This window comes from Tachysurus vachellii, chromosome 14, assembly GCF_030014155.1.
Source record: "Tachysurus vachellii isolate PV-2020 chromosome 14, HZAU_Pvac_v1, whole genome shotgun sequence".
In the NCBI taxonomy this organism is placed as follows: Eukaryota; Metazoa; Chordata; class Actinopteri; order Siluriformes; family Bagridae; genus Tachysurus; species Tachysurus vachellii.
The window spans coordinates 4,236,535-4,264,525 of NC_083473.1; the positions used below are offsets into that span (position 1 = coordinate 4,236,535).

At 44.1% G+C, this 27,991-nt stretch overlaps 2 protein-coding genes across 3 annotated transcripts in view; one reads left to right on the plus strand and one right to left on the minus strand.

The window, feature by feature from the left end:
• Positions 1 to 27,991, minus strand: part of ctnna1 (catenin (cadherin-associated protein), alpha 1) — a 96,114-nt gene that overhangs the window by 17,394 nt on the left and 50,729 nt on the right. For both annotated transcript variants that reach the window (XM_060886090.1, XM_060886091.1), the window contains exons 8-15: positions 19,658 to 19,738; positions 19,331 to 19,483; positions 13,444 to 13,536; positions 13,098 to 13,254; positions 11,479 to 11,679; positions 9,815 to 9,963; positions 3,336 to 3,446; positions 353 to 534 (exon numbers count right to left, since the gene is read on the minus strand). In XM_060886090.1, coding sequence (XP_060742073.1) covers positions 353 to 534; positions 3,336 to 3,446; positions 9,815 to 9,963; positions 11,479 to 11,679; positions 13,098 to 13,254; positions 13,444 to 13,536; positions 19,331 to 19,483; positions 19,658 to 19,738 — 1,127 coding nt within the window. The remainder of the gene's footprint in view (positions 1 to 352; positions 535 to 3,335; positions 3,447 to 9,814; positions 9,964 to 11,478; positions 11,680 to 13,097; positions 13,255 to 13,443; positions 13,537 to 19,330; positions 19,484 to 19,657; positions 19,739 to 27,991) is intronic.
• On the plus strand, positions 23,450 to 27,243 carry lrrtm2 (leucine rich repeat transmembrane neuronal 2). The gene is made up of 2 exons (XM_060886092.1): positions 23,450 to 23,793; positions 24,543 to 27,243. Exons 1-2 carry the CDS (start codon positions 23,790 to 23,792, stop codon positions 26,165 to 26,167), a joined length of 1,629 nt encoding a protein of 542 aa, XP_060742075.1. The 5' UTR covers positions 23,450 to 23,789; the 3' UTR covers positions 26,168 to 27,243.

A 27,991-nucleotide genomic window follows, 5' to 3' on the forward strand; every position in this document is an offset into this window, starting at 1 on the left:
GAGTTACTGATCGCGCTCGGGACGTCGTTCGGCTCCAACAGGAAGTAGATCCGGTAAAACAAACGCTTAGATCATCGTGCTTTGGATGAACAGGCAGGAAGGAGGAATCAAATGCTGAATCACTGAAGCATGACAAGGCACTGATGGAAGTAAAATGCGACACAAAGTGGAGTTCGTATTCACTCCTAAGTGGGAAAGTGGAATTTGGTCATTTACCAAGAAGGAATTTTGTATTTCAGTAGAACGTCGTATAGAGATCCGCTTCGCTTTTCAGTCTAAAAGGTTGTCGTCATGTGGAATCTCCGTGTGTGTGTGTGTGTGTGTGTGTGTGTGTGTGTGTGTGTACACTGACCTGGTGAAGTCAGTCATCTCCATCATGATCATGCACATCTGCTTGGCCAGAACGATGATGTCATTGCCGCTGTCGTCCCACTTGGAGACCTCAGCATCCAGTTTACTTTTCTCCTCCTGGAAGCTGGCCACCTGTTCTGCGATTTTAGCCTTCTGCTCCTGTGGCAGCTGAGCCATGATGGCCTACACACACACACACACACACACACACACACACACTTATCAGAGAGCACAGAGGGCACACGCACACCATAATAACCCACACGCCCAGAATAAAACAGACAGACAGAAGACGACAGGGGAAAAATGGACAGACCATGTAATAAACAGAAAGACAGGAAGAAAGAGACTTAATAAAAAGAAAGACAAGTAGTTAAACAGACGAGACAAAGACACAGACCAAAAAAGAAGAGGCAATTAAATAGAGACAAACAACAGACAGCATAAAAGAGACAAACAGTTAAATACCCAGACAGACAGATAAAGAAAGACAGACAAAGAGCACGACAGAGACAGATGTATAGAAAGAGACAGACAGTTACACACAGAGAGACAGACCGTTATACACAGAGAGACAGACAGTTACACACAGAGAGACAGACCGTTATACACAGACAGAGTTACACAGAGAGATACAGACCGTTACAGAGAGACAGACAGTTACACAGAGAGACAGATGTATAGAAAGAGACAGACAGTTATACACAGAGACAGACAGATGGTTACACAGAGAGAGACAGACAGTTACACAGAGAGAGACAGACAGTTACACAGAGAGAGACAGACAGTTACACACAGAGAGACAGACCGTTACACAGAGAGAGACAGATGTATAGAAAGAGACAGACCGTTACACAGAGAGAGACAGATGTATAGAAAGAGACAGACCGTTACACACAGAGACAGACAGTTACACACAGAGAGACAGACCGTTATACACAGAGAGACAGTTACACAGAGAGAGACAGATGGTTACACAGAGAGACAGATGTATAGAAAGAGACAGACAGTTATACACAGAGACAGACAGTTACACAGAGAGAGACAGATGGTTACACAGAGAGAGACAGACCGTTACACAGAGAGAGACAGATGTATAGAAAGAGACAGACAGTTATACACAGAGAGACAGACAGTTACACAGAGAGAGACAGATGTATAGAAAGAGACAGACAGTTATACACAGAGAGACAGACAGGCTGCACAGCTGATGAGGCTTCCTGTCCTGAACACTCTGTACTGTGTTCAGTAATCAGTCAGCAGTCCACAGTCAGATTGTGATCCTGTAGAACAAGCATCAAGCCTCCAGTCCTAATCATCTAAAGTGAGTGTGTTAGACCTTTCCACAGTGGAGGATGGATTTGATTCCTCTAGTCACTCACACACACACACACTCTAACTCGCTACCAGTTGGAGAGGAAATAAAGTGCACATTAGATCCTCGTCTTGATACACGCCTTTGCATCACTTGCTCTCCGTCTCCGCATCAATCCGGTCTGGATACCGCACTTGGGTCGAGTTATTTCTGGATGATGAAAGGAAAATAATCACACCCCCTTTGCTATGGGATTCGTCTCTGCGTGAAAGAGGTTGAACGGCTGGCTTTTGCCCTGGCGTTAATTTTCCTCCTGTGCGCCGCGGGGCTTTGTGGAGATAAACAGAACTGGCTGTTTACTTCCATCCTCGTAATAAGACGCAGAAAGGCCGTCATTACCTTTTTAAATGAAGCCGAGATGATTAGGAAGGGTGAGATACGCCGGGGCCTTTCGACCGGCCGCCTGCCTCCACATGTTCATATTGCTTTCGTGTTTGCTTTCCATTGTGCGAATTAATGAAGCATTGAACTAGCGCAAGTGTCGGCTGACCGGGACTAAATTAGCGACGGCTGAGGAAATGAGACTATGGACACAAACTAAAAGCCCGTGTAATGCTGTTATCTTTTATAGCGTGCGGGAAGCTGAAGTCAGTTTAACTTTGTTTGTATAGCGCTTTTAACAACCGATATGCAATAATGCAACTTCACAGGAAATCATGAGAGACTCGATAAGGACCTGAAGTTCTGGGTGATGGTGATAGTGGGAATGGTGAGACGAGCACAGGGCTGAGTTTAACACCTCAGTAAAAGCTGTAAGGGTGAGTCTGGTATCAGGTGCATTCTGAGACTACAAACAGGAGCCGAACTCCATTTCCTGTAAATCTGCAGCACACAAATCATCATTAGTGAGTGAAATGTGTTCAAAAATAAAAAAAGGGGAGAAAAAGATAGAATCTGCACTAACAAGGTCCCCAAGTACTGCTGGAATGAGAGAGAGAGAGAGCGCGAGAGCGCGATGTGGCCACGTCCATCACCTTACTGCACACCTTATCAAACCGTACAGGACAGAATACATTCAAAATAACTGGGAAAATCTTGTTACACTATTCATGTCACGCTGCATTTTCATTACCACGGCAACAGAGAGAAATGTGCCGACACCAGAGAGAGAAATCTGAGAGAAGAGGAGGTTTATTTTCCTGGGTTTTTTTTTGGGATAGTAGCGAGAACATTAAACAGAAAGAGAGTGAGATGGTTGCAGAAGCCTGGCTGTTCACCAGCTTAATACGCTCCTGAATTCAAAACCGGTGCTTTTTTATATGCATCAGTGTTACACAAGGAACACGTTTTATATTCTATTTAAACATTTTCCCCCAAAAATAAACACATTTAGTGTCTTGCTCCCCCACTCGGTCTTACTACAAGTCTTACTACGCACTTAACGTCTAGCGTATGAATGTCAGAAGAGTCGTATCGTCTCAAACGAAACACTAAAAGTGGATGGAAGAGGACGTCAAGATGCCACTAGCTTTGTAAGAAAACGCTGGAATTTCAAAACATTAAAACATAAATCACACGTTGTGGACTGTTTTAAAACATCTGTAAGACTCCTGGTTCCGCCAGAGTCTCGTCAGTCGTCTCGTAAACGTTTTCTCGTCAGAAATCTTACCCGAGCGCTTTGTCCGGCGATGAGCTGATCGTCTTCCGTCTGCACGCTGGTCCTGCTGCGAGAGTCAAAGTCCTCGGTCTCGAAGTCGGAGTCGTCGAGCTCCTCGGGGGTCTGAAAACGAACACAAAAGAAGAGACGATGAATTTGAGCGCCGTCGCTCGGGGCTGTTTATTAGTAAAAAGTAAAACAATTAAAGCGTCTGTGCTGCCAGTGAGGGGAATCGAGGTTGGAATTAAAACTATGAGCAATTCCTTTCCTCCAGCTGACTGCGACCAGGACACGTGTGAAATGTTGAGGGGAAAGGGGTGGAGCTTAGTAGCTCTGTTCTGGATAGAGGCGGGGCTTAACTTCAGTTGTTTAACATAAGGAAAGAAATAAAAATAAATCTTACCTAAATAAATAAATATTCCAAATGAAAAAGTAATTTTTAGACACTTCAAAAAAAAAAGCAAATTACAGAAGATATAAATAAGAATATTTATAATAAATAGTAGAACGTAGTCCAAAGCATTCTTTAGATTATCTTCTGCTGTTTTTGCACCATTTCTGAAGCAGCACTAAACTGGTGAAGTGGGAGCCGTAAATCATGTTGTACATCCGGCTGAACTCACAGCCTGTGTGACGTGGGGCATATGGGAAGCGTCAGTGACCTGTAGGGTTGGTTAGAAGTGATGCTGCCACCTCATTCAGTTACCCAGCCTCCCTTTTCCTCCTCCTTCCTGCCCCCCCACCCCGCTCTCTCATAGTGTGAATGCAGAGTGAGTACGTATAGAACTGCACTGCTCTATTAGCATGCAATCAGGAGCAGAGCTAGAGTTTATTCAGAGTGCACGATGAAACCAGGGAAAAATTCCTCAGTGACAAAGAGGTGGACTTATAATATGAGAGAGAGAGAGAGAGAGACAAAGACAGACAGAGACAGAGACAGAGAGAGAGTGACAGAAGGAGAGAGAGAAACAGACAGACAGAGAAAGAGAGATACAGAGAGAGAAAAACAGACAGAGACACAGAGAGAAAGAAACAGACAGAGAGAGAGAGCTAGAGACAGACAAAGACAGAGACAGAAAGAGAGAGAGGGAGAGGGAGAGAGAGATACAGAGAGAGAGAGATACAGAGAGAGAAAAACAGAGACAGAGAGAAAGAAACAGACAGAGATACAGAGAAAGAGAAAAACAGACAGAGAGAGAAAAACAGACAGAGACACAGAGAGAAAGAAACAGAGAGAGAGAGAGAGAGAAAAACAGACAGAGAGATACAGAGAGAGAGAAAGAAACAGACAGAGAGAGAGAGAGAGAGAGAGAAAAACAGACAGAGAGATACAGAGAGAGAGAGAGAGAGAGAGAGAGAGAGAAAAACAGACAGAGACACAGAGAGAAAGAAACAGACAGAGAGAGAGAGAGAAAAACAGACAGAGACACAGAGAGAAAGAAACAGACAGAGAGAGAGAGAGAGAGAGAAAAACAGACAGAGATACAGAGAGAGAGAAAAACAGACAGAGAGAGCTAGAGACAGACAAAGACAGAGATAGAGACAGCGAGATAGAGACAGAGATAGAAAGAGACAGAGAGAGAGAAAAACAGACAGAGAGAGAGATACAGACAGACAGAGAGAAAGAAACAGACAGAGAGAGAGAGAGAGAGAGAGAGATACAGAGAGAGAGAAAAACAGACAGACAGAGACACACAGAGAGAGAGAGAGACAGACAGATGCTGTACACTTTATCCACTAGGACGCTGAGAGTGTAGAGACTCATCCAGTGAACACATGAAGGTGTTTGTTCTGAGACTTATGAACCTGACATCAGACTAAATCCTGCTCTGTAACACCACATAATACCACTACATTTTATGGGTCTTTCATTTATATTATACTGTTATAAAGCTTTATAGCATGCTGTAATTTAGAACTAACAAATTAAACTTCTCTAAACTCTTAGTTGTACATCCAATTATTTATTCATTTTTATAAACTTACCTGCTTTTTTTATTCATCCCATTTATATGCTGATTAAACTACTTGCCTACTATTTATTTATTTATTCATGTTTCCTTATCCGAAATGTTTGTTGTTTTTTTCATTTATCTGCTTATGTAATTATTTACTTGTACATTTTATAAATAAAAAATAAAAGGCTCATTATTTGCGCCTGTAATAATTTATCATACACGTTTATTATTATTATTTTTTTTTTAAACATTCATTTTGTTTTCTATTTATTTACTTTATTTTTTAGATTTTACTTTATTAAAGTTGCTCCCACTAGGTTGGTTAGCAAATGTAAAAATGTTAAAAATAATAACTGTGCTTGTAGAAAACTGGGATCAGTTTCAGTGTCTTTGAAGCACTATGTATTTGAAGGACAATAGACGGGTCTTTAGAAGCAGATGGGTGAGGATCAGAAACGAAAGCACAGCTCAGCGTCTCCTCTGATGAACCCTGGTGTGAATACTGTGCTGGACACGACGTCATGAGAGGAGCAGGGAGCCGATCGAACACGTCGTCCCTGCGGGAATAAACGTGTGTGTAGAGACGAGTGTGAGGAGGAAGTTATCTGTTCAACAGATAGAAGAGCGAGAACCGCAGCACTCTTCTATCTATAAATGATCCTGTGAGCGAGTGAATTATTTCTTCTCCCTTCAGTGTGAATGCATCGAGTCAGTGAACTGGCGCTGGACTGGAGTCCGGTCAGAGCAACCTGAACGACTCGTACACAAAGACAGGAGGGACTGCGGGGGTCCCACTCTGACATCTGTTAGTTTTGGTGGTTGATTAGTGTTCTTCTTATGAAGCACCACTGTAACCAACGCCACATTCAGTGTGAAATCAGAGCAGCACACGAACGCTATGTGCTCGCACAAATGACAAATACTAGTGCTGGGCGATAAAACGATAACGATATTTATCGCGATAGACACGTGATGGATATCAATAAAAAATGTGTTTGATAAAACGTTCGAGATTTTTTATCCTTCGTCGGAAGAAAACAGAGGTTGCACTCGCTCTCTGGTAACCTAGCAACGTAGGGAGTGACACGCTAGCAGCCAATCATGTAACAGTATCCTGTTTGGTTGCGCCATATCGTCGTCTCATGCTGGTCTGCTGGATTCCTCTTCAGTAACCGGCGACTGATGAGCAGAAAATGAGCCGCAGCGAGCGAGAAAATTGTAAATAAAAGAGTCAGCTACTTTTTCATATTTCTGCAGGTTTTATATTTCAAACAATGTTACTGTACTGTATCAGGTTTGTGTTTTATATTACAGATGTATCTCAGTCTACCTCAGTTTTATTTACGTTTACAAAACACTGCACATATTTTACACACTTTATTCACCAGAAGGTGAACAGCTAGTGAACGTCCTAGCACTAAACTTGCACCAAATTCTCAGGTTTCTCTACGTTTATATTTAACACTTTGCACTATTTTATTACACTTTATTAAGCATTTCTTACATTTTCTTTCATTTTTCACCTTAAATGTTAAGAGATAACAGTTAAGTGTTCATTGTGACTTTAGACTTGTGTTTACATTTTAATTATTTGAGTTTTCCTGCTTGTTGACATTTCTGTCTTAATAACTGAGGGGATTACGATCAGAGGAAAGTTAAGTTTAAAATAAAAATGTTTAAATGTAATATATTTTTCTCCTGGTCCTTATTTTAAATGGGTCATAAAAAATATCAATAATTATCGATATCGACCGATACGAAACACTGATATCGTGATACAGTTTTCAGCCGTATCGCCCGGCCCTAACAAATAAACACGTTTAATCTGCTTTACCGTGGAGCTTCCTTTACGAACCAGAATAAAAATATTAACAAGACGGAGAAATGAAGCAAACTCACGAGGCTTTGCTCGATTCAGCAAGCTACGATGCTCCCTAAACAAGAGTCTTGTATTCGATGTGAGATCGTATTTAAAGGCCAACTCATGAAAGCGTATTCAGGAGGGTCGGTTCCTGCGGTGGTGAAACCCAGTGGAAACGGCAGCCTCTGAGCAGTTCTCCACAGTGAGCAGAACCACGGTGAGGCTGCAAGCTGCCTCGGGGTCTCGTCTTCACGATTTAATCAGTGTGGACAACTACGGGGCAGCGGGTTAGAGAGGAACTCCAACACAGAGCTCCAGTACGCTTCCCTGCCCACTCTCTAGATAATAAAACAAAGTGCTAATTAAGACCCCGTCCCTGAAATCAATTACTTATTATAATGCAAATACAGCATAATTGTTCCCTCTCTCTCGGATTCTGTGCTCTGTGAAACTCGGGGCTTCTTCCCGTTATTAATGAGAGCACTGCCTCTGCTCAGGTGGGTCATTTATCCTGAAAGGAACCAGCAGAGAGAGAATTTGAGGCTCGGTCCTTGTTATGAATAAAGAAACACGTGGGGAAGACGATCAGGTGTTTAATATCACTCTATTAAAGGGGAAGGAAGTCAAACAACCCAGAGCTGTTTATATACCTGTGTAACCCAACATGCGACCACATGCTACGTAATGTAAGGGTGACGCTTGGAACGACACCAGAGACCCAAAGACATCGCAGTAAGTGGATTGGAGTTTATGATAAAGTAATGGAGAGACTCGCTGTTCCGTAACAACCACACAAGGACAAGAATGATGTAACTCCACGTTCTCGTCATCTCCTTGATCGCTTTATGCTTCACTCCACAGCCCGGGCTGGACTCGGGGTTGGAGACCGTCATGGTGTCCCAGACTAAGAAGCTGTTTTGTCTGGTGTTTCCTAGTCGAGATCCTCTACAACCTTCGGTCGAATGAAGTCTTGCATGTTCGCCTCCAAAGCTGACCATGCTCTTTTATACAGCGTGTTCGGTCCACACGAGCTCTCCTGATCATTTCCCTTCGTATGAACGGTTCCTCTATGGAAACTCCTCTTCATCACTTCCTGGTAGAGCTCCATCACCAGAGAAGTGGACGTGAACTACTTTTCTGAGCTGAAGGTCTCTAAAAGGCCGGCGTTTCCTTCGCCATGTACAGAGAACTCGCAGCTTTCTTCTTGCTGTAATTTATCATCATTTGTGAAATAAACGACGAGATCATTTCCTTTAGAAGAAAGTGAAATTCTAAACCCCACTTCATTAATAATGCTTTAGTAAAACTGGCTGATAAACCCTGATGATGCGGTAATCAATGCAGGGGATTATTTTCCTCTCCCATTACACGCTGAAGTGTTTTATACCTCCTGACAACAGCAACCCTTTAATTAAAGACCTACATGCTGTACATTTTATCCTTTTACAGTTACATTACTCTGTAATGCGCTGCATCTTGTTTTTGTTGTTGACGGGCAGTCAGAAACACGGCGTTCTCGTGATGCGAGCGTGAGCACACGCCTGAGTTGAAGAAAGGTTGAACGTGCACACGGTTGTGTGTTTGAGGTTGAATGTGAAGCAGCTACTTTAATAACTGTAATGTATGCAGAAGAGACCTGTTTAATTAACGTAGCACACTCGCCTGAAACGGTGATGGTTAGTTAGTAATGGAGCCGCATGCACCGGCGCCACTCTCATGTACTTCAGCACGTACGATACACAACACGCCATTAACTGGAACTGGAACTATGATTTACGCCCGATGTAGCGGATCATGTGCAATTGGAGTAAATGTGCAAAGCGCTAGAAAGAAAAATGATAAACACAGCTCTCATCTCTCCATCTTTATAGAAATCCTAATGTTACATAGGGTCAGGATGGTGATTCATGGATGGATAATTCATACCATGGGGGTAGATATATATTTATAAAAATAAATAAATGTGCTGCTTACTTCAAAAAGGAAATCTGTGCATTCAGAAAGGGAGAAGAAAAATAAATAAATTTGGGGAGAACCTGGAGGTAAAAGTTGGGGGAGAACCTGGAGAACTAGAGATACGAGTTGGGGGAGAACCTGAAGGTAAAAGTTGGGGGAGAACCGGTGATATTCAGATAGAATCTTGAGTACTGGAGAAATTTTGATTTTCTATGAATCAGAGCTACGGCAGACGCTTCACAGTTCAGATGTCAATGTTTCCCATGAAATATCCCTTTTACACCCGGAGCGAGACCGCAGCTCGATGATCTATTAAACATTTATCATTAGTGTTCATTAAGAATCGTCACCTCAAAGTGTGATAGCTCCTTCATGGGCACGTAAGGTTTACGCTCAAATTAAAGTACTGAAATGTTTCTCTCTCTCTCCGCAGAGTTTGATTACAATTTCAATCTCTGTTTCTTTATTTTATTTTCTGAGATTTTCTGCAACTTTCGTTTCATGTACAGAAATTTTAAAGTTAATTTAAAGTTGCTGACTAAATTGTGAGAAACACAGCCAGAGCTCTAACCCTAAACACATAGCATGAGGAGTGGATGATTGGCGACGTTTAATTTCAAAGAACTGAATAAAAACTGAGTGGTTGTATTTCTTTGCGTGTTACATTTCTGTAGATAAAGGGATGCGATTCGGAGGAAACAGAACAGAGTGTTTACCCGGATCATGAGCACGGCCTTCCTGATGTCCCTCACGCCGTCGTACACCAGACGAGATGCGTCGATGAACTCGTTCTCGTCCACCGGGTGAGAATTGTTACTCAGAGCCTCCACTGCTGCTTCCACCTGCTCGGTGAAACGTGGCATCACTGCACACAAAACAAGGTGAGTTTTAACACCATGCTGAACACACACACACAAATAAATTAAGTTATTTACACCAGAGCCCAGCAGCATTCTTCATTCTGATTGGTCAGAAATTAAAGTTTTTGTTTTGTGGATTTGTTTATCCGACGTGTACGTACAGCTCAATGTAATCTGTATAAATGGAGATTGTAATCGAGAATAACGGAAAGTACATAACGTTATTTTATCATTAACACAGAAAAAAGTTAGCCTTAGCATGTAGCTACTTACTATCATGTGTGCTGATAATGTATCATATTGTGGTAAGTAAAAGTGTATTGAACATTAGTATACTTAAGGTACATTAACACAGGTGCTAACAGTAGTCCCGCCCACAGCCCTGCCCCCAGTCACTACATAAGGTACATTAACACAGGTGCTAACAGTAGCCCCGCCCACAGCCCTTCCCCCAGTCCCTACATAAGGTACATTAACACAGGTGCTAACAGTAGTCCCGCCCACAGCCCTGCCCCCAGTCACTACATAAGGTACATTAACACAGGTGCTAACAGTAGCCCCGCCCACAGCCCTGCCCCCCAGTCCCTACTTAAGGTACATCATCAAAGGTGCTAACAGTAGCCCCGCCCACAGCCCTGCCCACAGCCCCTGACACAAGCAGTTCTTAAGTCTAGACCAGCAACGTTTTGGTGCTACTTAAGAACCACTTTTCCTGGTTCAGAGCCGGTGCTTTGGCTGTCGAAACAGAAAGAACTGGTTCTAAATTAGGCTCCGAACCAGCACTCAAACTGCCTCGGTGGGCATCTTTAACCCTTTCTGATGTCCTCCATGCTCTTACGAGGTTCAGGTTGTCAGAAATCTTTCTACGTTATGGCTGTCAGCCAGTTACTGGAGCTTGGAGGCCAAATGAGTCAGCAGTGTTTCCTTTTGATATTTAGAGATAAAATGGACAGACACTGGCTTCTTAATAACACATCTGACTCACGCTAAGTAAATCCTCATCGACTACATCGGTCTTAAATAGACTGAGACTGAAGCAGGCTGAGGAAAAGGAGGTCGCAGGTTTGCACTGCGTCACTGTTTTTATGGTAACGAGGGACGTTAAACGTGATCGAAAGTGAAGGAAAAGATGAGGTTGCTTCTGTTCCACAGGAGCTTGTATGTACACGTGTTCTTGTAGCATTAAATGTGTAAAAAGTGACGTTCCTTAATAGTTTAGCTGTAACGGCTGGAACAACGCGTTGTTATAAGAAAACATAAGAACATTTTCAGGCACGGCCTAAATATAAAACATTCCCGAAGCGCTCCTTTCTCCTTTCCCGGCTCTACGGCTCATTATAGGTTCAGCGTCGTGCTGAAGTAAATATAATGTCAGTGTTTCCTGATGTTTGGTTTCTATTACAGGCTGGAATGTGCTGCTGGAAATAAATATTTATGAGCAGGAGCTGGAATTGTGTCCCTTTGTGTGTATAGTGTGTAGCTGTGAGGCAGCGACACTGCAGCGCTGAGAATCCACATACCTGTATCAGTCAGGAGTTTAGTGGCTTCCAGAACTTTCTCGGTGTAAACTCCAGGCTCGTAGTTGTCCATCTCGGAGGTGACGACGTGGACGACGCGGGCGGCTCGTCCTCTGATGGCGCCGGCCGTGCGGTCCAGCCCGTCTACGTCTCTCTCCTGCAGGGCGATCACACACTTATTCACATCCTCCAGGATGTGGTTCTCTGCAACACGAGAGAAGAAACCAAGCCGTCAGGGCCGAAGGAACAGAACGACGGCTCGAAGGGTCGCGACAAGATGCCAGGAAACGCACACGCACGCAAAATAATACATTATTTAAAAAAAAATAACATTTACATAAATAAATTAAACAATATATAAATAAATTATAAACATTGAATTTGATTAAATAAACAATTTGGATACCATTCTGTACACGTACAAAACAAGCAAACAAAATAAATAAATACATATTATAAAACAAAAAAACTTTCACATTATTTAAAAATAAATAAATCAGCTGTGCGTTAAGCAAATATTTCCTACGCAAGCTTCTGCTCGCTTTAGTCATTTTCTCATCGGGTTTCACCGTTTTTTTTTCCACCACGGCTATTAAACAAAATCTTGAGCGTTTTCAAGCGCTTGTGTTCAGTAGCCGAACATCATGCGCAGTTTCAGTCTAAAGTTCCATCTAATAATATAGAGGCTGTGACTTTATGGTGGTGCTCGAGGGAAAACCTGCTAGCTGTCACCTGTGTGAAAATGCTAATTGTCTAATTCTGTTCATTGTTGAACATCGATGGTGTTAAATATTTCAGCTCGTTCGGTATCTTCGCAAACCCGAGCGTCATGGATATTAACGGTGAACGGAGCCTCGCTTGCTTTTGTCTGCTCTGAAAGGCTAATCGAGTACTCGGTACGTAGTAAACACGTTCAGAGGAGCTTTAAGGAGCTGACTAGACACAAGCGACAAGCCGTATTCAGAGCCCGGTGCAGAAAAATTACAAGCCGACACCATCTGCTTAACTGCTTAAAGCATTTTCTCTGGGGTCAGTGATGGAGAGCTAAATGTCTCTATTGTGCTCCTGTGTCGCCGAAGCCGACAGGACGGAGAGAAGAAACGAGAGCGAGGTCAGCGGTTCACACGTCTTGTACTGTAAGGGAGTGTGTTGAGCAGACACAGAAAAACTACCCTGGGGTGAAACTGGGAGATCTATTACCCCCACATCTGCAGCTAACCTCGAGTCTAAGGCAATACATTATGCATAAACCAATATAAATCCTCTCTCACAAACACCCCCCCCCATCCCCCCAATAACAAGCCAGTGACACTCAGTGTGTGAATGTGCTGAACACTGAATTCTCCATTCTGATTGGTCAGAAAGTGTTGCTTAATTTTAAGTCTACAGATCTGACATGTATTTTATTGCGCCGATAAACCCGTCCTGATGCGTCACGGTTGCCGTGGTAACTGCCCGTTTGTAGTTTCTGCGTAAGGACGGCCAGGTGTCAGCAGATCATAGTCAGTAAACGGCACAATCATCTCCCCGACCTGGACTAGGGGTTTCAGGAAGCACACATTAGGGCATTTAAAGGGAATTAGAAAGGACCACTGAACCCCTAGAAGCTCCCGTGTGCTTACCGGACACAGACAGGAAGTCGTCGATAGAGGTGATGTCGTCGACGGCGTCTGTGAGCACGCGCACCTGCTTCTCCCACTGCTCCTTAAACAGGTCCATGTTATCTTGGGCCACCTTGCTGTTGGGTTTGGCAGCCAGGGCCAGCGCCGCATTAATCACCTAGAATCATCAATTAAGAGCGATTACGGTGTCAGTGGAGCAAAAACAAACCAACCGCACAGCTTAATTAGTGCACATTAGTATTTATGCTGCATGTCTTTTTGCCCTCTGGATAAAACAAACTCTTATGATGTCTACATGTCCCAGTTAAAGCAGGACGATAAGTAAAGTAATAAGGCGGAATGATACCTGAGGACACAAGGTCTCCAGCTGCATGGCAGCCATGCGCACCAGCTTCACGCCCTCCTCGTTGTTGGAGATGGAGCAGGCCAAGTTGGCCACCTGTGACAAAGAAACACTTATTACACAAAGCAGATGGAGACTGTACAACGCTCTGAGACACACAAGCCTGCTTCCTGGTTTTGGTGGTGGCTTTTTTTCTTCCATCCCTTCAGAGAGCAGCGTGTTTCCTGTAATTCGCCCAGCTGAACGGATGACGGCTTCAGGAAGACAGACTTGCGGTGATTAAATCGACGCTGTGTCACACAGCTGCTTCGGTCACTGTCCAAAAAAGCCAGCAGAAGGAACGCTGAGGCAAGCGTGAGCTGTTCCTGCTGGCAAGTGCTCACTGCTGGAGAGTAAATTCTCTCACATTGAAGCTAAATCACAGCCAACATGTGCTCGCTAACCCCATTATTAAAATAAAAAGTCTCTTGTTTGCACCAAGCTAAGAACAAGCTGGTCAAATTGACTTGGGTGAACAGAAACTCTTGGCGTTTCTCAGAGTTGGATGGTTTGTGCGTGACAAATGGGTTCATCTTAAATATCTCAAAGCAGCTCTTTACTCCACACGGGCATCACGGTCTTAAATCCTGGCTCTCGTTCGTTAAATCCCTTCGCTGCCAAAAAGAAAAGCGACTCTCCGAAACAATGAGTGAAATGACGGCTCGCAGGGAAACGGGTCAAACTTGTGATAAACACGAGGAGCCGAAAGAATCCTGGGAAACGATCGATCTCTCAGCATGACCCGGCTAAGGAAAAGCCTAAGAATGACTGCATACCGCTTGAGGAAAGAAAGCTTTAGAACGACGGGGTTCGATATTTAATAATGTTTATCGAGCCACCTGAAAAACGCCAGCAGAGCCAGAATAAAAGTCTAGAAGTGAAATTACTGAGCGAGCTCGCAGAGTCAGAGCATGAGACGAGACGAGACGACAGCTGACTAGACGTCTGGGTCTGTGAGAAGTCACGAGCTCCAGCTGGACACACTTCTACCTGCCTAAACGCAACTGCAAACCCAGACTAGAAACGCTAACAGCTCATTTACAAATGTGAAGCCGGACGTCATGAAAAGAATTCAAACGGAAAAAAATTCCTGCTGTTCCGAGTTCGCCGTGGTGCTCGTGAAGTATTCGGCGTGTTGTGCACTGAGCGGAAGTACGGACGGATCCTACAGAAACCCAACAGGAGCTTTGTGAAGCCGTGAGCTTGTCATATGCCGCGTTATTAGTATTACCTGCATATGTATTATAAGAGGAATATAAATTGGGTAATAGAAACGTGTAAAAACGAAGGTTCTGTCACATGACTCTGGGAAACATGTCGAATCAGCAGAATTTACATGGAGCTGTTCTTCCTTACTGAAAGGTGAGTAATGACTACAGAGATGAAAACTCCAGAGGGATCTGGAGCCGGTGTAGAGTGAGCTCAGTGTGTGTGTGTGTGGTGTGTGTGTGTGTGTGTGTGAGAGATAAGAGCAAGCACGCGTGTCCGTACGATGACGTGCACCAACACCACACACACTTCCATAAAGCACAAGGGGCCAAAGCTCTCTCTCTCTCTCACCTTCCTTCGTCTGTACTCAATGTTTTTTTCCTCCCTCAAACCCACTGAATGTCTAATCACGGATTAGTTGGAGGATCGGATCCATTAAGAAGCGGAAGGTTAAATAACCCCCTTGATTGGTGCTCGTCCATCATACGGATCCCTCTGATCCCTGTGCATGTTAATACGGTAGAAATGCTAATATTATTCCGATCTGCTGCTGTAACAAAAAATCAAATCAGCACCTTAGAATCTGAGAATGAAACGAATCGAGACACGACGTAATAAAAGGTCAAAGCGGATCTGTAACACACCTGAAACCTACATGATGTCTTTGATGACTAACTGTTATCTGGTTCTCTGAGTAACAGATGAGACACACACTCAGTGTGTGCCATAAGCCTAGTGCATGCTGTAGCGCTAATACACACGCCTCCTGGTCTGAACATCTCTCACGACTACACTTAGTATTATACACGTAACTGACACGACTGAGTCTGAGATGTACTGCATGGTAGCTAGATGAGCAATAAACATCAGACAGAGAGAAAGTAACAGCTCTAATCCTGTACATTGTTCTTGACGATTAGCCGCTACGCGTCACCGACGTCGAGGGACTCGGATGAGACAAAAACGCTAAAAGTCTAATCAGCAAGTATAGTAGCTAATTAATTAGCATGTTAAATATCGTCTCTCTAGCCAGTAATCCTAACCGAGATCATCGTGAGCACCAAAGGCCGCTGACTCGTCCTCGCTCTGAACCTCAGCGTCCCCGTTTCAGACCCCTAAAGGGCACTTGGGTTGTTAATGGAAGTGGCGGGTTTATTTCCTTTCGTGACTGAAGAGCTGCACCTAACTCAGCAGCTACCTTACATCTTCCAGCACTTAACAAAAGTGGACTCGAATCAACGAGCGAGAGCCATAAAAATCTACACTGACGCCGCTTACATCGACGAGCGCTCAGTGTCTGCTGCACGCTCTGGATAACAGCGGTATGTGGATACGCTGAGCGTGCTTGCGTGATTAGTGAAGGGTGGGGTGGGGTGGTGGGGCGTGCATTTAATTTGTCAACATAAGCAAAATTAAAAAAAGTGCACGAGGCTTAATCAGAGATTATCCGTTATCCGTGTATCCGTTCTCCTCGCCGTATTTCCCCGTGTCGCTCGTCACACATTAAGGTTACGGTCAGTAAGATCTATAGGCTGGTAAATTTAGTTCGTTCCCAGGTAACCGAGTCTCACGCTGGAGTTTGTCCTGACTACGTTGTGATGTATTGTCTTTGGTGGTATAAAGCAGATCTTTAGAGTGATATCTGTATGTGTAGATATATAGGAATAGACGGCAGGTCGCTGTGTATCTGCGCACACATGTAGGGGAGAGGAAAATTTTGCAGCAATCTTTTGCACAGTGGTGATAAACGAAATCTTTGGTGCACTCAGAGGAAAGAGGAAAAAAAGCGAGCGAGAGCCTGTCTCTTTGCTGTAGCTAGCGGAAGGTGTTTTCTGCAGGGAAGGTGCTCGAAGGCATCATTCAGACGCACAATAAGAGCAAATCAACACCAGCACACTGTTCGATTGTGGGTTTTTTTGTTGAAAAGAGCCTCCTCTGACCGCTGCATCTCGTGCAAAGAGCATTTACGCTCCGTTCCTCTGTACGCCGCTATCTGTCTGAGCAAAAGGAGTCACTTTCACCTGCCCTTGCAGAATCTCTTGTCTCCGTCTTTTGTGCGAGAAAACAAAAGGCCTGGTTATAGCCGTGGACGTGTCTTTTTGTCATAGCGCAAATACAACAGACGTGAGCAGGTCCGGGTTTAGAGGCTCTGCAGAAAGCCTGCGGTTCAATGCTTAATAAATCAGCACTGTGCTGGTGTTTAGAAGTGCTGATCAAATTAAAAACATAATTACACGAATAAGCACCGGTGTAAAAAAGAAAAAGCGTTGAACGGGCGCCGGAGCAGCGCCAGCCGCTGCGTTCCACCTGTGTGCTACAGAACGAGATGGCTGGCAAAACAAAATGTCTCCCTGGTGCAGGACTCAGGGCTCGCTGTGCACACCGGCTTTGTGTCATCGCTGCTATAGGAAACTGCTCCAACAGTACAAAAGGAATAAATACCTGACTGGGAAAATTTGAATATATTTCCAGTTCCCTCAGGGTTAAGACTCTAACTCTGAGTTAAATAAACAGGATACGTATATAAATATGTTCCCCATGTTGAATAGCTGTGTGTTTATCAGTATAATAAATAAATAACTGCAAAGAGTGAGTGTAGAGTAAGCAAAAAGAAACAAAAACAAAAAGAAAGCACAAATCTTTGTGACTATGCGATCTATAGGTGTGTGCGCGCGTGTGTGTGTGTGTGTATACACATGCATATATACATACATTTACACAAACACAATGTGCTGTTTTAATCCTGCTTCTGGACTCGGATTCTGTAGGCGACCCAGCTGCAGTCAGCACATCATACGTTGTGTGTGTGTGTGTGTGTGTGTGCGTCCTCTACTTGATCCCCCTCATGTTTTTCTATCCTTTTTCCATTCATTTGTTGAAAAAGCTGAGTCACCGGTGTCTCAGCCTCCTGTTGGGAATGAGATGCTAACAAACATGACAGGCTAGTCGCAGTCTCGCAGGCTCCGCCCACTCAGGCCTCAGAGCGATGGAGAACTTCAGTGTACTAAGTCTGAGGTAAACGTCTGATTGACGCTTCTACGCTCTGGAAAATGTGTGATCTAATCGAGATCTAGACGTCCGAACATAAACAAACAAATTACGAGCGCGTGCAACAACAGAACCGGCCGAATGTTCCACAAACACACACGAGAGCTAATAACACACAGCTGCAGGACCACAACAGACACTATGAGAAGAATCCGTCAGACGGATGGAAGATGTCTCGTTTGCGCTCACACGATAAAGAAACTCGACGTCCTGGCGTCGAGACGATGGACGAGTCCCTCGACACACCACTTAACCTTGGCTACAGGAGCTTAAAAATTGGATCGGTGGTCGTGACGATCCATACCGATGTGGTGATTTGTGCAGCTGGTACACTGTAGGACTGCAGAACGGCTACAGTGACGCTGTGAACCCACACGGGCTCTGATGCTTTGACACGGACCCAGAGGTCACTGCGCACATGCCATCAGCGTGGGAATGAGGGGAAATTAGCACGGCAAGGGCTCGCAGTGCCATTCCCATTCATTTGATTTCATCTCGGTGTTAATTGCATGTCATTATCTGCGCTGGAAGAATGTTTTCATTTGAATGGCCTCAGGTTCACGGTCACGCGATGGAAAGCTGCTGTAACTCCGTCGCCTAATGAACGACACCCCGGGCTGATGGTTCTGAGATGGACAACAGTTTCTGTGGTGAACAGACCAATAAAGTGAAGCCCCAGGCTGGACTGGGAAAAGCCCCATATCTCCCCCAAATGGAAAGACTTCAGCAGCAGTCTTAAGGTGAAAATAAATAAATGATTATATTGTAATTAAGCTACAAGCTAATGATCATCAGTGGTCTAACACACACCCGTGCTGCCACATGCACTGGGAAACGTACATCAGTAAATCAGTAAAAAAATAAATCAGTATCTAAAAGAAAACTGCAAACAAACAATCAAACGTGAACACTGTGTTAACGTGAGTCATATCGTTAACTAACGATAACCAGTGACTAGTTAGTGACTGTGTGTTACCTTCACTTAGTTTAAACCTTGCACAAGGCTTTAGTATGGTCTTGAATTCTAATTCTACAAAGATTTTACAGACAATGTACTACATGGACCAGAAGATCCTGGTGAAGAGCTGCACAAACACGGGCAGGAACCTGAAGACCTCGAGACGTTCCGTTATATTTAGAGTCGCTGCACAGGTCGATTAATGGGAGGAAAAGTAAAATGACTTCTAAACCCAGCAATAAAACTTTCTGGCTTTTGAATCTTAAAGAAAATGTTTCCTGTTCGTCACTTAATTAATGTCATAATTACAGCAGACTGCAATTAGGAGCCATTTTTTAATCTGGGCTGGTTTGTGTTCTGCACTTAAAAGCAACGGTTCTCTCTGAAACGACACTTCCAAGAGACGGATTCTTCAAGACTTTCTTGTTTAAAAAAAGAAAAAGTGCTGCTCCATAAATAGAGGATGAACAGGTGTCGGAGACGAAGCGATCGCCCGTTTCAGTTCCTCTGTGGAGCAGGAAGACGACGCAGGGTTCTGAGTCTGACTGAGTGTTTAAATCACGGCCCAGACTGCGGGCTTTAAAGTGCATCTGTGGTCCTGAGTCTGAGGTTGTGTATGAAGGAGATGGTTCTTACCTCAATCAGCTTGTTAGCGTGCTCGCGGAAAACCTGCGCGTAGTCCTTCACCTCCTTCTCGTTTCCGTTTTTAGCAGCTTCGATGAGGACCAGCAGGGGGACGTTGGTCTCCAGAAAAGAGTCTGACACGTGGTCCATCACGGCCTTCCTCAGCTACGGATGGACAGATTATAAACAGGTGAACACGCACGAACACTTCATTTATAACTTCATCACACAAAAACCAGTAGTGCTATTAGAGGAACATAATCAAGCTGTTGTCAGGGTTACCAGCTCAACAATGAAGGAACACCTTCTGCCCAATCAGGATGGAGTTTTTAAACGCACCTGTCTGCGCAGGTCTCGAGTCTTCTTGGTCATTCGGTCGATGGCGGTGTTCAGCGCGTCGCTCCTCTCCTTGCGTCCGGCCTAAAAGAGAAGACAGGAAACGGAGGGAAAGCATTAGCAGGCATCAGATACATCATTTATAAGCAGCGCCATTCTGTAAAGCGGTGAAACAGTCCGGCTAATCCACATGCCAGGTCTAACACTCTACAATCTGATAAATGGATCATGACTGGAGATTATATTGTAAAGGCTGCCCGAGCAGACCTTTAAACACACTGCGTTCAGTAACCGCTAGCACGCACCAAGCAACATGTCAAGCACTCCGATAAGGTTTGGATTGCTTTCATTAGGTTAGACTTCGTTTCCAATTACCTGTTCGTCAGCGCTAGCAGCTCAAAAATACTGCAGCACTCGGGCACGAACAATCTGACACGTACACAACGGAAGTTTATTTTCAAACACTAACACTGTAACTCGGTGGTGTGACAGACACTGAACACAGTACAGAAAGCATGTGGTCACAGGGCTTTCTTTAGAGCCTATGGGAACTGAGACGGTTCGATAGCTCTTGGCGACAGAAAAAAAAAAGCTCTTCGGTAGGTTTCAGGGTCACAGAAATCGGACTCTTGTGTTTCTTCTTTCTGTAACGTTCCAGCTGATTCTAGTCCCCCAGCTCAGACCCCACACACACACACGTCAGAAATTCTTCCAGAAATTCAGATTGAGTAGTTATTAATTTACTGATTTTTAAGATGTAGTCCATTCTGTTTGCAATATTTAACCTCGGCTAGCGGCTCAAATAAACTGATTTCGTTTTACGCAGGAAAAAAACATTGTTTTACATGGTTTTTGAGTGAGAAGAAAAATTTAGTTCTGTAGCTTCAAAATTTAACAGACGTCATGAAGCCAGAATCTTGGATGGAATTTAATGGTGACGGGAGCGTATTATTACCCCTGAACCGAATGGGAAAAATGTTGGGAGAGAATTTAACTCTAAATCTTAAAATTTATGATATAAGATGTACTGAAAAAATACATAGTTTGAATGTAGGCTGGGAAGTGAACAGATACAGTAACAAAAAAAAAAAAAACAAATACCCGTGTTAAAGTTTAATTTGTGGGACTAAACTTCCTGCCCGAGTGATCGTGGTCCAGAAGACGTCGGACACGCTCGGTCTTATTCTGGGATTTTGTCACCAACCTACGTGTTTATATTTTGGCTGTGTTTAAGCATCTTGTACTCTGTAGCCAGTCCTTTGAGAGAAACATGTTTACTTTCCAAAATTTCTCTCTAATTCCCTGTAGCGTGGTGAAGTGTACGGTTGGCAGTCGGTTCTCTAGTCGACTGAGTTGATTACGAGAGGTGTGCCGTCCTCTAATGAGCTTCTTAAGGGACGGAATGATGAGACGGTTGGAACAGAACTGGTCACGGCAGATGGGCTTAAAGGGAGGTGTGCTGAGTCGGTAAACCTGAAGGCATTTCAGCAGCATTGCTCAGAGGAGCTTACGTCACCGGAATGGACCGTTATGGAAGGGAAGATTGCTCAGGATGAATGCTGCCAGGGAAACACCTCATCTCCTCACCGACGCGAGGTTGCAGCACGTTCCAGTTTTTTTTTTTCCTGGAGTGATTCTGAGAGACGTCCACCGACGATCACTAAGGGAAGAAACCAGCGTAGGCAAGAAAACACGAGTAGCAGATCCAATAACCAATTGCCTCCACAATTGCCTCCACAGGCCAAATCATGAGCCTTTACTTCTATATTGATTCTTCTGCAAGCCGGCTGTCTTAATTGGGCAGGCACTGGACTCCTCACACTTACTTAGCTGATGTTTTCACACAGTTAAGCATGATCAAATCGAGCCTGTCGGTACGGGACGCACGTCTCTCCGCTTTAAGGCGAAAAGCGTGAAGGGACAGATATTGGGATACGTTATCAAACTGGTTCTTTCCTGTCTTGGGATTCTGAGAGATAAAACCTTATGAATGAATAAGAAAGGGGAAATGAAGTGGTTCTTAATATTTCAGCCTGTAGTCTGGCTTCAGCAGCATGTCCTAAGCTGTCTGGGTGATGGAGAGTTTTTATGAATTTGCTTATTTAAAGTTATTGATCTGTCTTTTGTCCCATGAGATCTATACCCAGCTGTAAATGTCACCCGTGCACCAGATCGTGCTGCACACCTGTAAGCGTCACAGTGCACTGAAATAACGCCAAGCATAGCAGATATTTAAGTACCTGTGCCTATCCCTGCTCCCTACACAGGAGGGTACGCAGGACGTCTAGACATGCACTAGCACACTGCAGCGATTAATATCAGGTCAAAGTAAAGTAAGGGAGGAAGAAAAAAAAAGAGGGGGGACAACATCATGCCAGACATGCGGCAGAGCCTGTTTGTTCACGGCCTCCGGTGAAAGTGCAGCTGCGCTTTTACAATCTGTCTATTTTAGTCCTTGATGCGGCAACAAAATGGATCGTGGATACGGAAGAGGCTCCGCGGGCCGTCGCGTTAAGGCGCATATGTTGCAGATCATTTCATGCTCTCGTGCTTGCTCTCTCTCGCTCTCGCACACATTGAATAATAATGGGATGAAAAGCAAACAAAATAAAGGGGGTGGGGGGGCATGACGAGGCTTTGTCAAGCACCGAAACTAGGTTGTAGCTGAAAGGACTGCATTCTTCCTAAGTCTAAACAGTGACCTGAATGTTCCACTCTGGTGAACTGGTAGAAATAGGAAAGAAGAAGAAAGAAAGAAAGAAAGAAAGAAAGAAAGAAAGAAAGAAAGAAAGAAAGAAAGAAAGAAAGAGAGAAAAAAAACGGTAGAGAGCGTATAATAGACCGAAGGGAAAGCCGCGTGCAGCTCTCGGGATCAGTCGGTTTGTCAAAATGGTCTATTAAGACTATAGAGTCTGGTGCGCCAGGTCGCAGTCACCGTGGTAACATATGAAGTATAGCATGACTTTATTAATGTGAAAAGAGAAATAAGAACTGAGAGAATGACTAAAATACCAGTGAGTGGAAACATAGAGCTCAGATTAGCAGCTGCCTTTACAAATTAAATACAAACATCCGTTTGCTTCGACCGTAAGATGGTTTATAAACGATTAGTACGAAATTTTAAATGGCGAATGGGGGAAAAAAAAAAGAGAGGAGGAAAATGTATTTTAAAAAAACGGTATGACTACGGGGGTATAGTTGAGTCGAGGAGGATAAAAAGCACTAAGAGATTTAGTCGTCTTCTCAACAGTGAAATTCCACAAAACCTGCGCGTGTAATCAATATTCTGGTGGCCCCAGAGAAAGAAAAAAAATGAATCAAATACACAAGCACTACATGCATGTGCAAGGAAGGGAACGAGTGGAAGACGGAAACGAGCGAGAGAGAGAGAGAGAGAGAGAGAGAGAGAGAGAGTGTGAGAGTGTGTGTGAGCGAGCGAGAGAGAGAGAAACAGCAGTGATGATCGATGCCAGTCTGCCACCACTCTGTAGCAGTGAGAGGCTGCAACAAAAGCGTGGAATAAAGGCTCTGCTGCTCTCGTCTCCAGTCGCCCTGCATCTCTCCGTCTCTCCGAACGCAACGCAGCCCAGACACAAGGTGCTGGCTCTGCCTGCCATCAACAAGTTACGAAGAAAGGACCCTCAGCCATAAAAAAAAAAAAGAGGAGTATTCGCGGTTCAATTAGGCAACTGAGCTGACGACATTGCGGTGGAAAGGGAACGGTGAGGGGGAAAGAAAAAAAAAAAAAAAAAGAGAGAGAGAGAGAGAGAGAGGGGGGTGACACGATGTTCGCGAGGGTCGCATTGGATACAAATCAATTTGAAAAAGATTAAGGATTCCTGGAAGCAGCAAGAATGCCGGATCTTTCTTAATTTGGGAACCGGATAACAAAAACTACGGAATTGAGAACAAAATAAATAAATAAATGAATGAATGAACGAACAAAACCCTGCAACATGGATCTTGTGAATTTGTTTCAGAGGAGACGGCTTGGCATTGCTTTAGTTGAGAAGACCTTCGTTTGTTTCGTATTTGCTCAAAAGGCTTTTTTCCCTTTGGATTTCCCGTCCATCTGGCTGTTCCAGGGATCTACGGAGAAAGACAGTTGAATGCCACCGTCGATGTTCGCAAAAGAATGGGTAAGTTAGCGCTTTTTTTTCACGGAGTATGGACCTGAATAGGAAATGGAATGAAAAGCAACGGGGGTGGGGGGGCAGGGGAGAGGGAGGGAGAGAGAGAGAGAGAGAGAGAGAGAGGGAGAGAGAGAGAGAGGGAGGGGGCTCACTAGCTATCCAGAAAAATCTATGAACTTAAAATGTCGCCTTTATGACTTGCTTCCTATTTGGATCCTATAAAGTCTCAATCCGGATTGACGCAGATTATTTGCCGTAGTGCATAGTAGAAGAAAGACAGTGTGTGTGTGTGTGTGTGTTTTTGTGTGTGTGTGTGTGTGGGGGGGGGGGGGGGGTGTGAATGTTTGCATGCAAAAAAAAAAAATCATAAAAAGTAAAATAACGAAAGCAAGCATAGAGGAAAGAGGAAATTAAAAGGAAGAGAAAACTGAAAGGCTTTATATGGATCATGTTCAGCATTCAGTCTCAGATTAAAGGGCAATGCATAAATACTGATGTCAGTAGTATTTACTAACACAGTAATTCACTAAATTTGCCTACGTTATATAAAAGCCAATTAAAACACCATCAGATTTGAAAATCATGTTCTAAACTACATAACCCTGCATCGTCACCCCCTAAAGAGCCGTTCTTGCTAAGCACTGTAAGAAGAGATTGAAAGACCAATAGAGAAAAAAAAAAAATGATGTTTCCATGCACTGCAGAGATCACATTTGCCTCCCTGGGTTTATTTTGTTATCTTTAAACCCACGCAGGTTTCCATTCAAGGTGGCCATTGGTGGGACAAGCACCAGCGGCACTTTGTGTGATCAGCATGCTACTGTGTCTGCCTCTCACATCGTGCACCGCCTGCCCTCAGAAATGCCGCTGCGAGGACCTGCAGTTTTACTGCGACACGCAGGGATTCCTGGCTCCCCCAGACGGCGTGGACAGAGGAGCCCTGGGACTCTCGCTCCGGCACAACAGCATCAACGAGCTGAACCCAGATCAGTTCTTCGGCTTTACACAGCTAACCTGGCTCCACTTGGACCACAACCAAATACTAAACGTGCATGAGGATGCCTTCCAGGGGCTCTACAAGCTAAAGGACCTAAACTTGAGCTCCAACCGCATCACAAAGCTGCCCAACACAACCTTCATCCACCTCATCAACCTCCAAATCTTGGATCTATCCTTCAACCAGATGACCGCACTGGAGCCCGAGCTCTTTCACGGGCTTCGGAAGCTCCAGATCCTCCACCTGAGGTCCAACTTCCTGCGGACCACACCTGTCAGGGCCTTCTGGGACTGCCGAAGCCTGGAGTACCTTGGTTTGAGCAACAACCGGCTCCGGAGCCTGGCTCGGAATGGATTCGCCGGGCTAATAAAGCTACGGGAGCTCCATTTGGAACACAACCACTTGACTAAGATCAATCTGGCCCACTTCCCACGTCTTGTCGCCCTCCAGTTCCTCTATCTGCAGTGGAACAAGATTAACAATTTAACGTGTACCATGGAGTGGGAGTGGACCACCTTGGAAAAACTGGATCTAACTGGGAATGAGATACGCACTTTAATCCCTGAAGTGTTTGAAACTTTACCGAACCTTCAGGTTCTGCTGCTGGATAACAACAAGCTGAGCAGCCTCGATGCCCAAACCACAACTATGTGGAAGTCCCTGAACACCATCGGGTTGTCCAGCAACCTTTGGGATTGTACAAAAAAGATTTGCAACTTGGCCAGTTGGCTTAGTAAGTTTAAAGGTCGATGGGAACATTCTATCCTATGTCACAGCCCTGAGTACACGCAGGGTGAGGAAATACTGGATGCTGTTCATGGATTCCAACTCTGTCAAAACATCTCGGCACCTGTTGTACTGACCAGCACCACGATGGAGGCCACGTTACCCCAACAGTTCACTAGCTCCTTTTTTGGGAATATGCAGACACCAACACAGGACTTCTACCCTGAGGATTTTGGGAGCTTTACCATAGTCACCACTACCACCACCACAACTCAGACCCCACAAACTACCATGGCTACGGTCACAGTGGACGGGGAAGATGTTACTGAGGACTACGGGATAATGGACAACACCCTACTGACCCAGAGAGTCATTATAGGTACCATGGCCCTTTTGATTTCCTTCTTTCTCATCGTTTTTGTTGTGTACATCTCACGGAAGTGCTGCCCTCCCACTCTACGGAGGATCCGCCACTGCTCGGCCATTCAGAACCGGCGACAGATGAGGACCCAGCAGAGGCAGCCGATGGCAGACCTGGCCACACAGGTGCCCTATAACGAGTACGAGCCGGCACACGACGAAGGTGCACTTGTGATCATTAATGGCTACGGGCAGTGCAAGTGTCAGCAGCTGCCTTACAAAGAGTGTGAAGTATAAACATTTTATTTCTGCACTTTATGGGTTATGTCATTTCCACCATTTCGAAAGATACAGGGTGTGGTTTTGGGGACTTTCTCGGCTTGTACACAAAAGGATATAATGAGCATTTAATTCTTTATACTGGTTTCGGAAACCGACGGAAGTCTGGAAGGTTCGCGAGGACGGAATCGAAACGAGCCGTATAAAGGAGTTGGAGTTTATTTTTATAGTATGAAAGCAAGGTTCATATCAAGCTGGGGCAATCGATCACAGACGGATGTGTGAGAGATTTGTCAGTGCGTTATTAGTCACTAATCCAGCAGCACAGAAAAGACGAGAAACAAACAAAGCCAAAACCAACTGGAACTTTGAGGTCCAGAAACAACAACAACAAAAAAAAAAAAACACTATGTATGAAACTGCATTCTTATTCTGATATATGTTTGGATTTTATAATATGGTAAGAAGTGCTGTGGGTGACATGATGCAGAGAAACTCAAATCTTACTAAAGAAAAACAGACAGAGACAAGAGAGATTTTTATAGTGCACGTTAGACTACACTATAGATCTCACTTAACACTTTAAAAAAAAAAAAAAAGTTAAAAGTATTGATTTATGGTTTGGGTTCAAAGAGCATTTTTACTCATGTTTTTTTTTTTTTTTTTAAATTATGGAGAAAGAGCACTGTAAAATTGTACATCACCACATTTAGCTCGAGTCTAACGAGGGAAGTTGACGACACAAAAGGTTCAAACTTGGTCAGAATAAACACCGGTCATGTTTATTTCTGTTTGATCCAGCCAAGATTTCATTCCATCTAATGAAAATGCTTCTTCTTTATTTTCCAGTTTGTTTATTTTTGGTCTATTTTCCCCTCAACAGGTTACACCTCCTGTCACCAAAATGTGAAAAGCTTAGCACTGTGTGTGTGTGTGTGTGTGTGCGCGCGAAAAGGCTAATGTTACCTTTGCTAATTGTCTGGCTCGCTCAGTCTACTGTGATGTCAGCAGGGACCGAATAAATGTTACAGACGTTTGCTCACTTTACCATCATGTATATGCACATTCATACAAAGGTATATAAAAAAAAAGAAAAGAAAAGGGAATAAATAAATAAATAAATAAATAAATAAATAAATGACGGCTCGGATATAAATAACTCGAGCCGGTCAATGACATTCACTGTGACTGTTCGGTGCTGCGGTAGCCATTGCACGTTTGCATAAACGACTGTAGAGATCGTTCAAGATACGGCAGGAGAAAATAAATCCCTCTGGGAAATGATGACGAACGAGGGATGTGAGAAAACCGGCAAGGAATAGAAATGTTCAAAAATACCCACCAAAAAAAAACAAACAAAAAAAATATATATATATAAAATTGCTCTAGGCTTGGTAAAGGTCTTCTTTGTCAGGGGGGAAAAAAGCGAGCATGAGACTGTAATCATGTGTGACAGCTGGAAGATTCAACCAATTAAGGACAAGCAAAAAAATAAATGTGAGATTCTATCACGCACACCGGTGCTCCAACATGATTTAGACTGCTCCGGTATTCAGCTGAGCCACTCGCACATACCACACCCGTCACTTTCACACGAGAAGGCTCATCATCTTGCTTTTCTGTTGTTGTTGTTTTATTTTATTGCTTTGATTGACAACTCCTGACGCAGGAATTCGCAGAGGCGGGGGGTGAAGGTGCTGCTTTATCTGACGATCTTGAGGATATTACTGACAAGGTGAGGCAGGGAGGCAGTGATGAATGACAGAAGGAGAGATGTGAAAAGTGTACGAGGCTCCTGAGACAGAATTCTGTGGTCTCTCGTGGGGAAGGGTGGGGAAACAG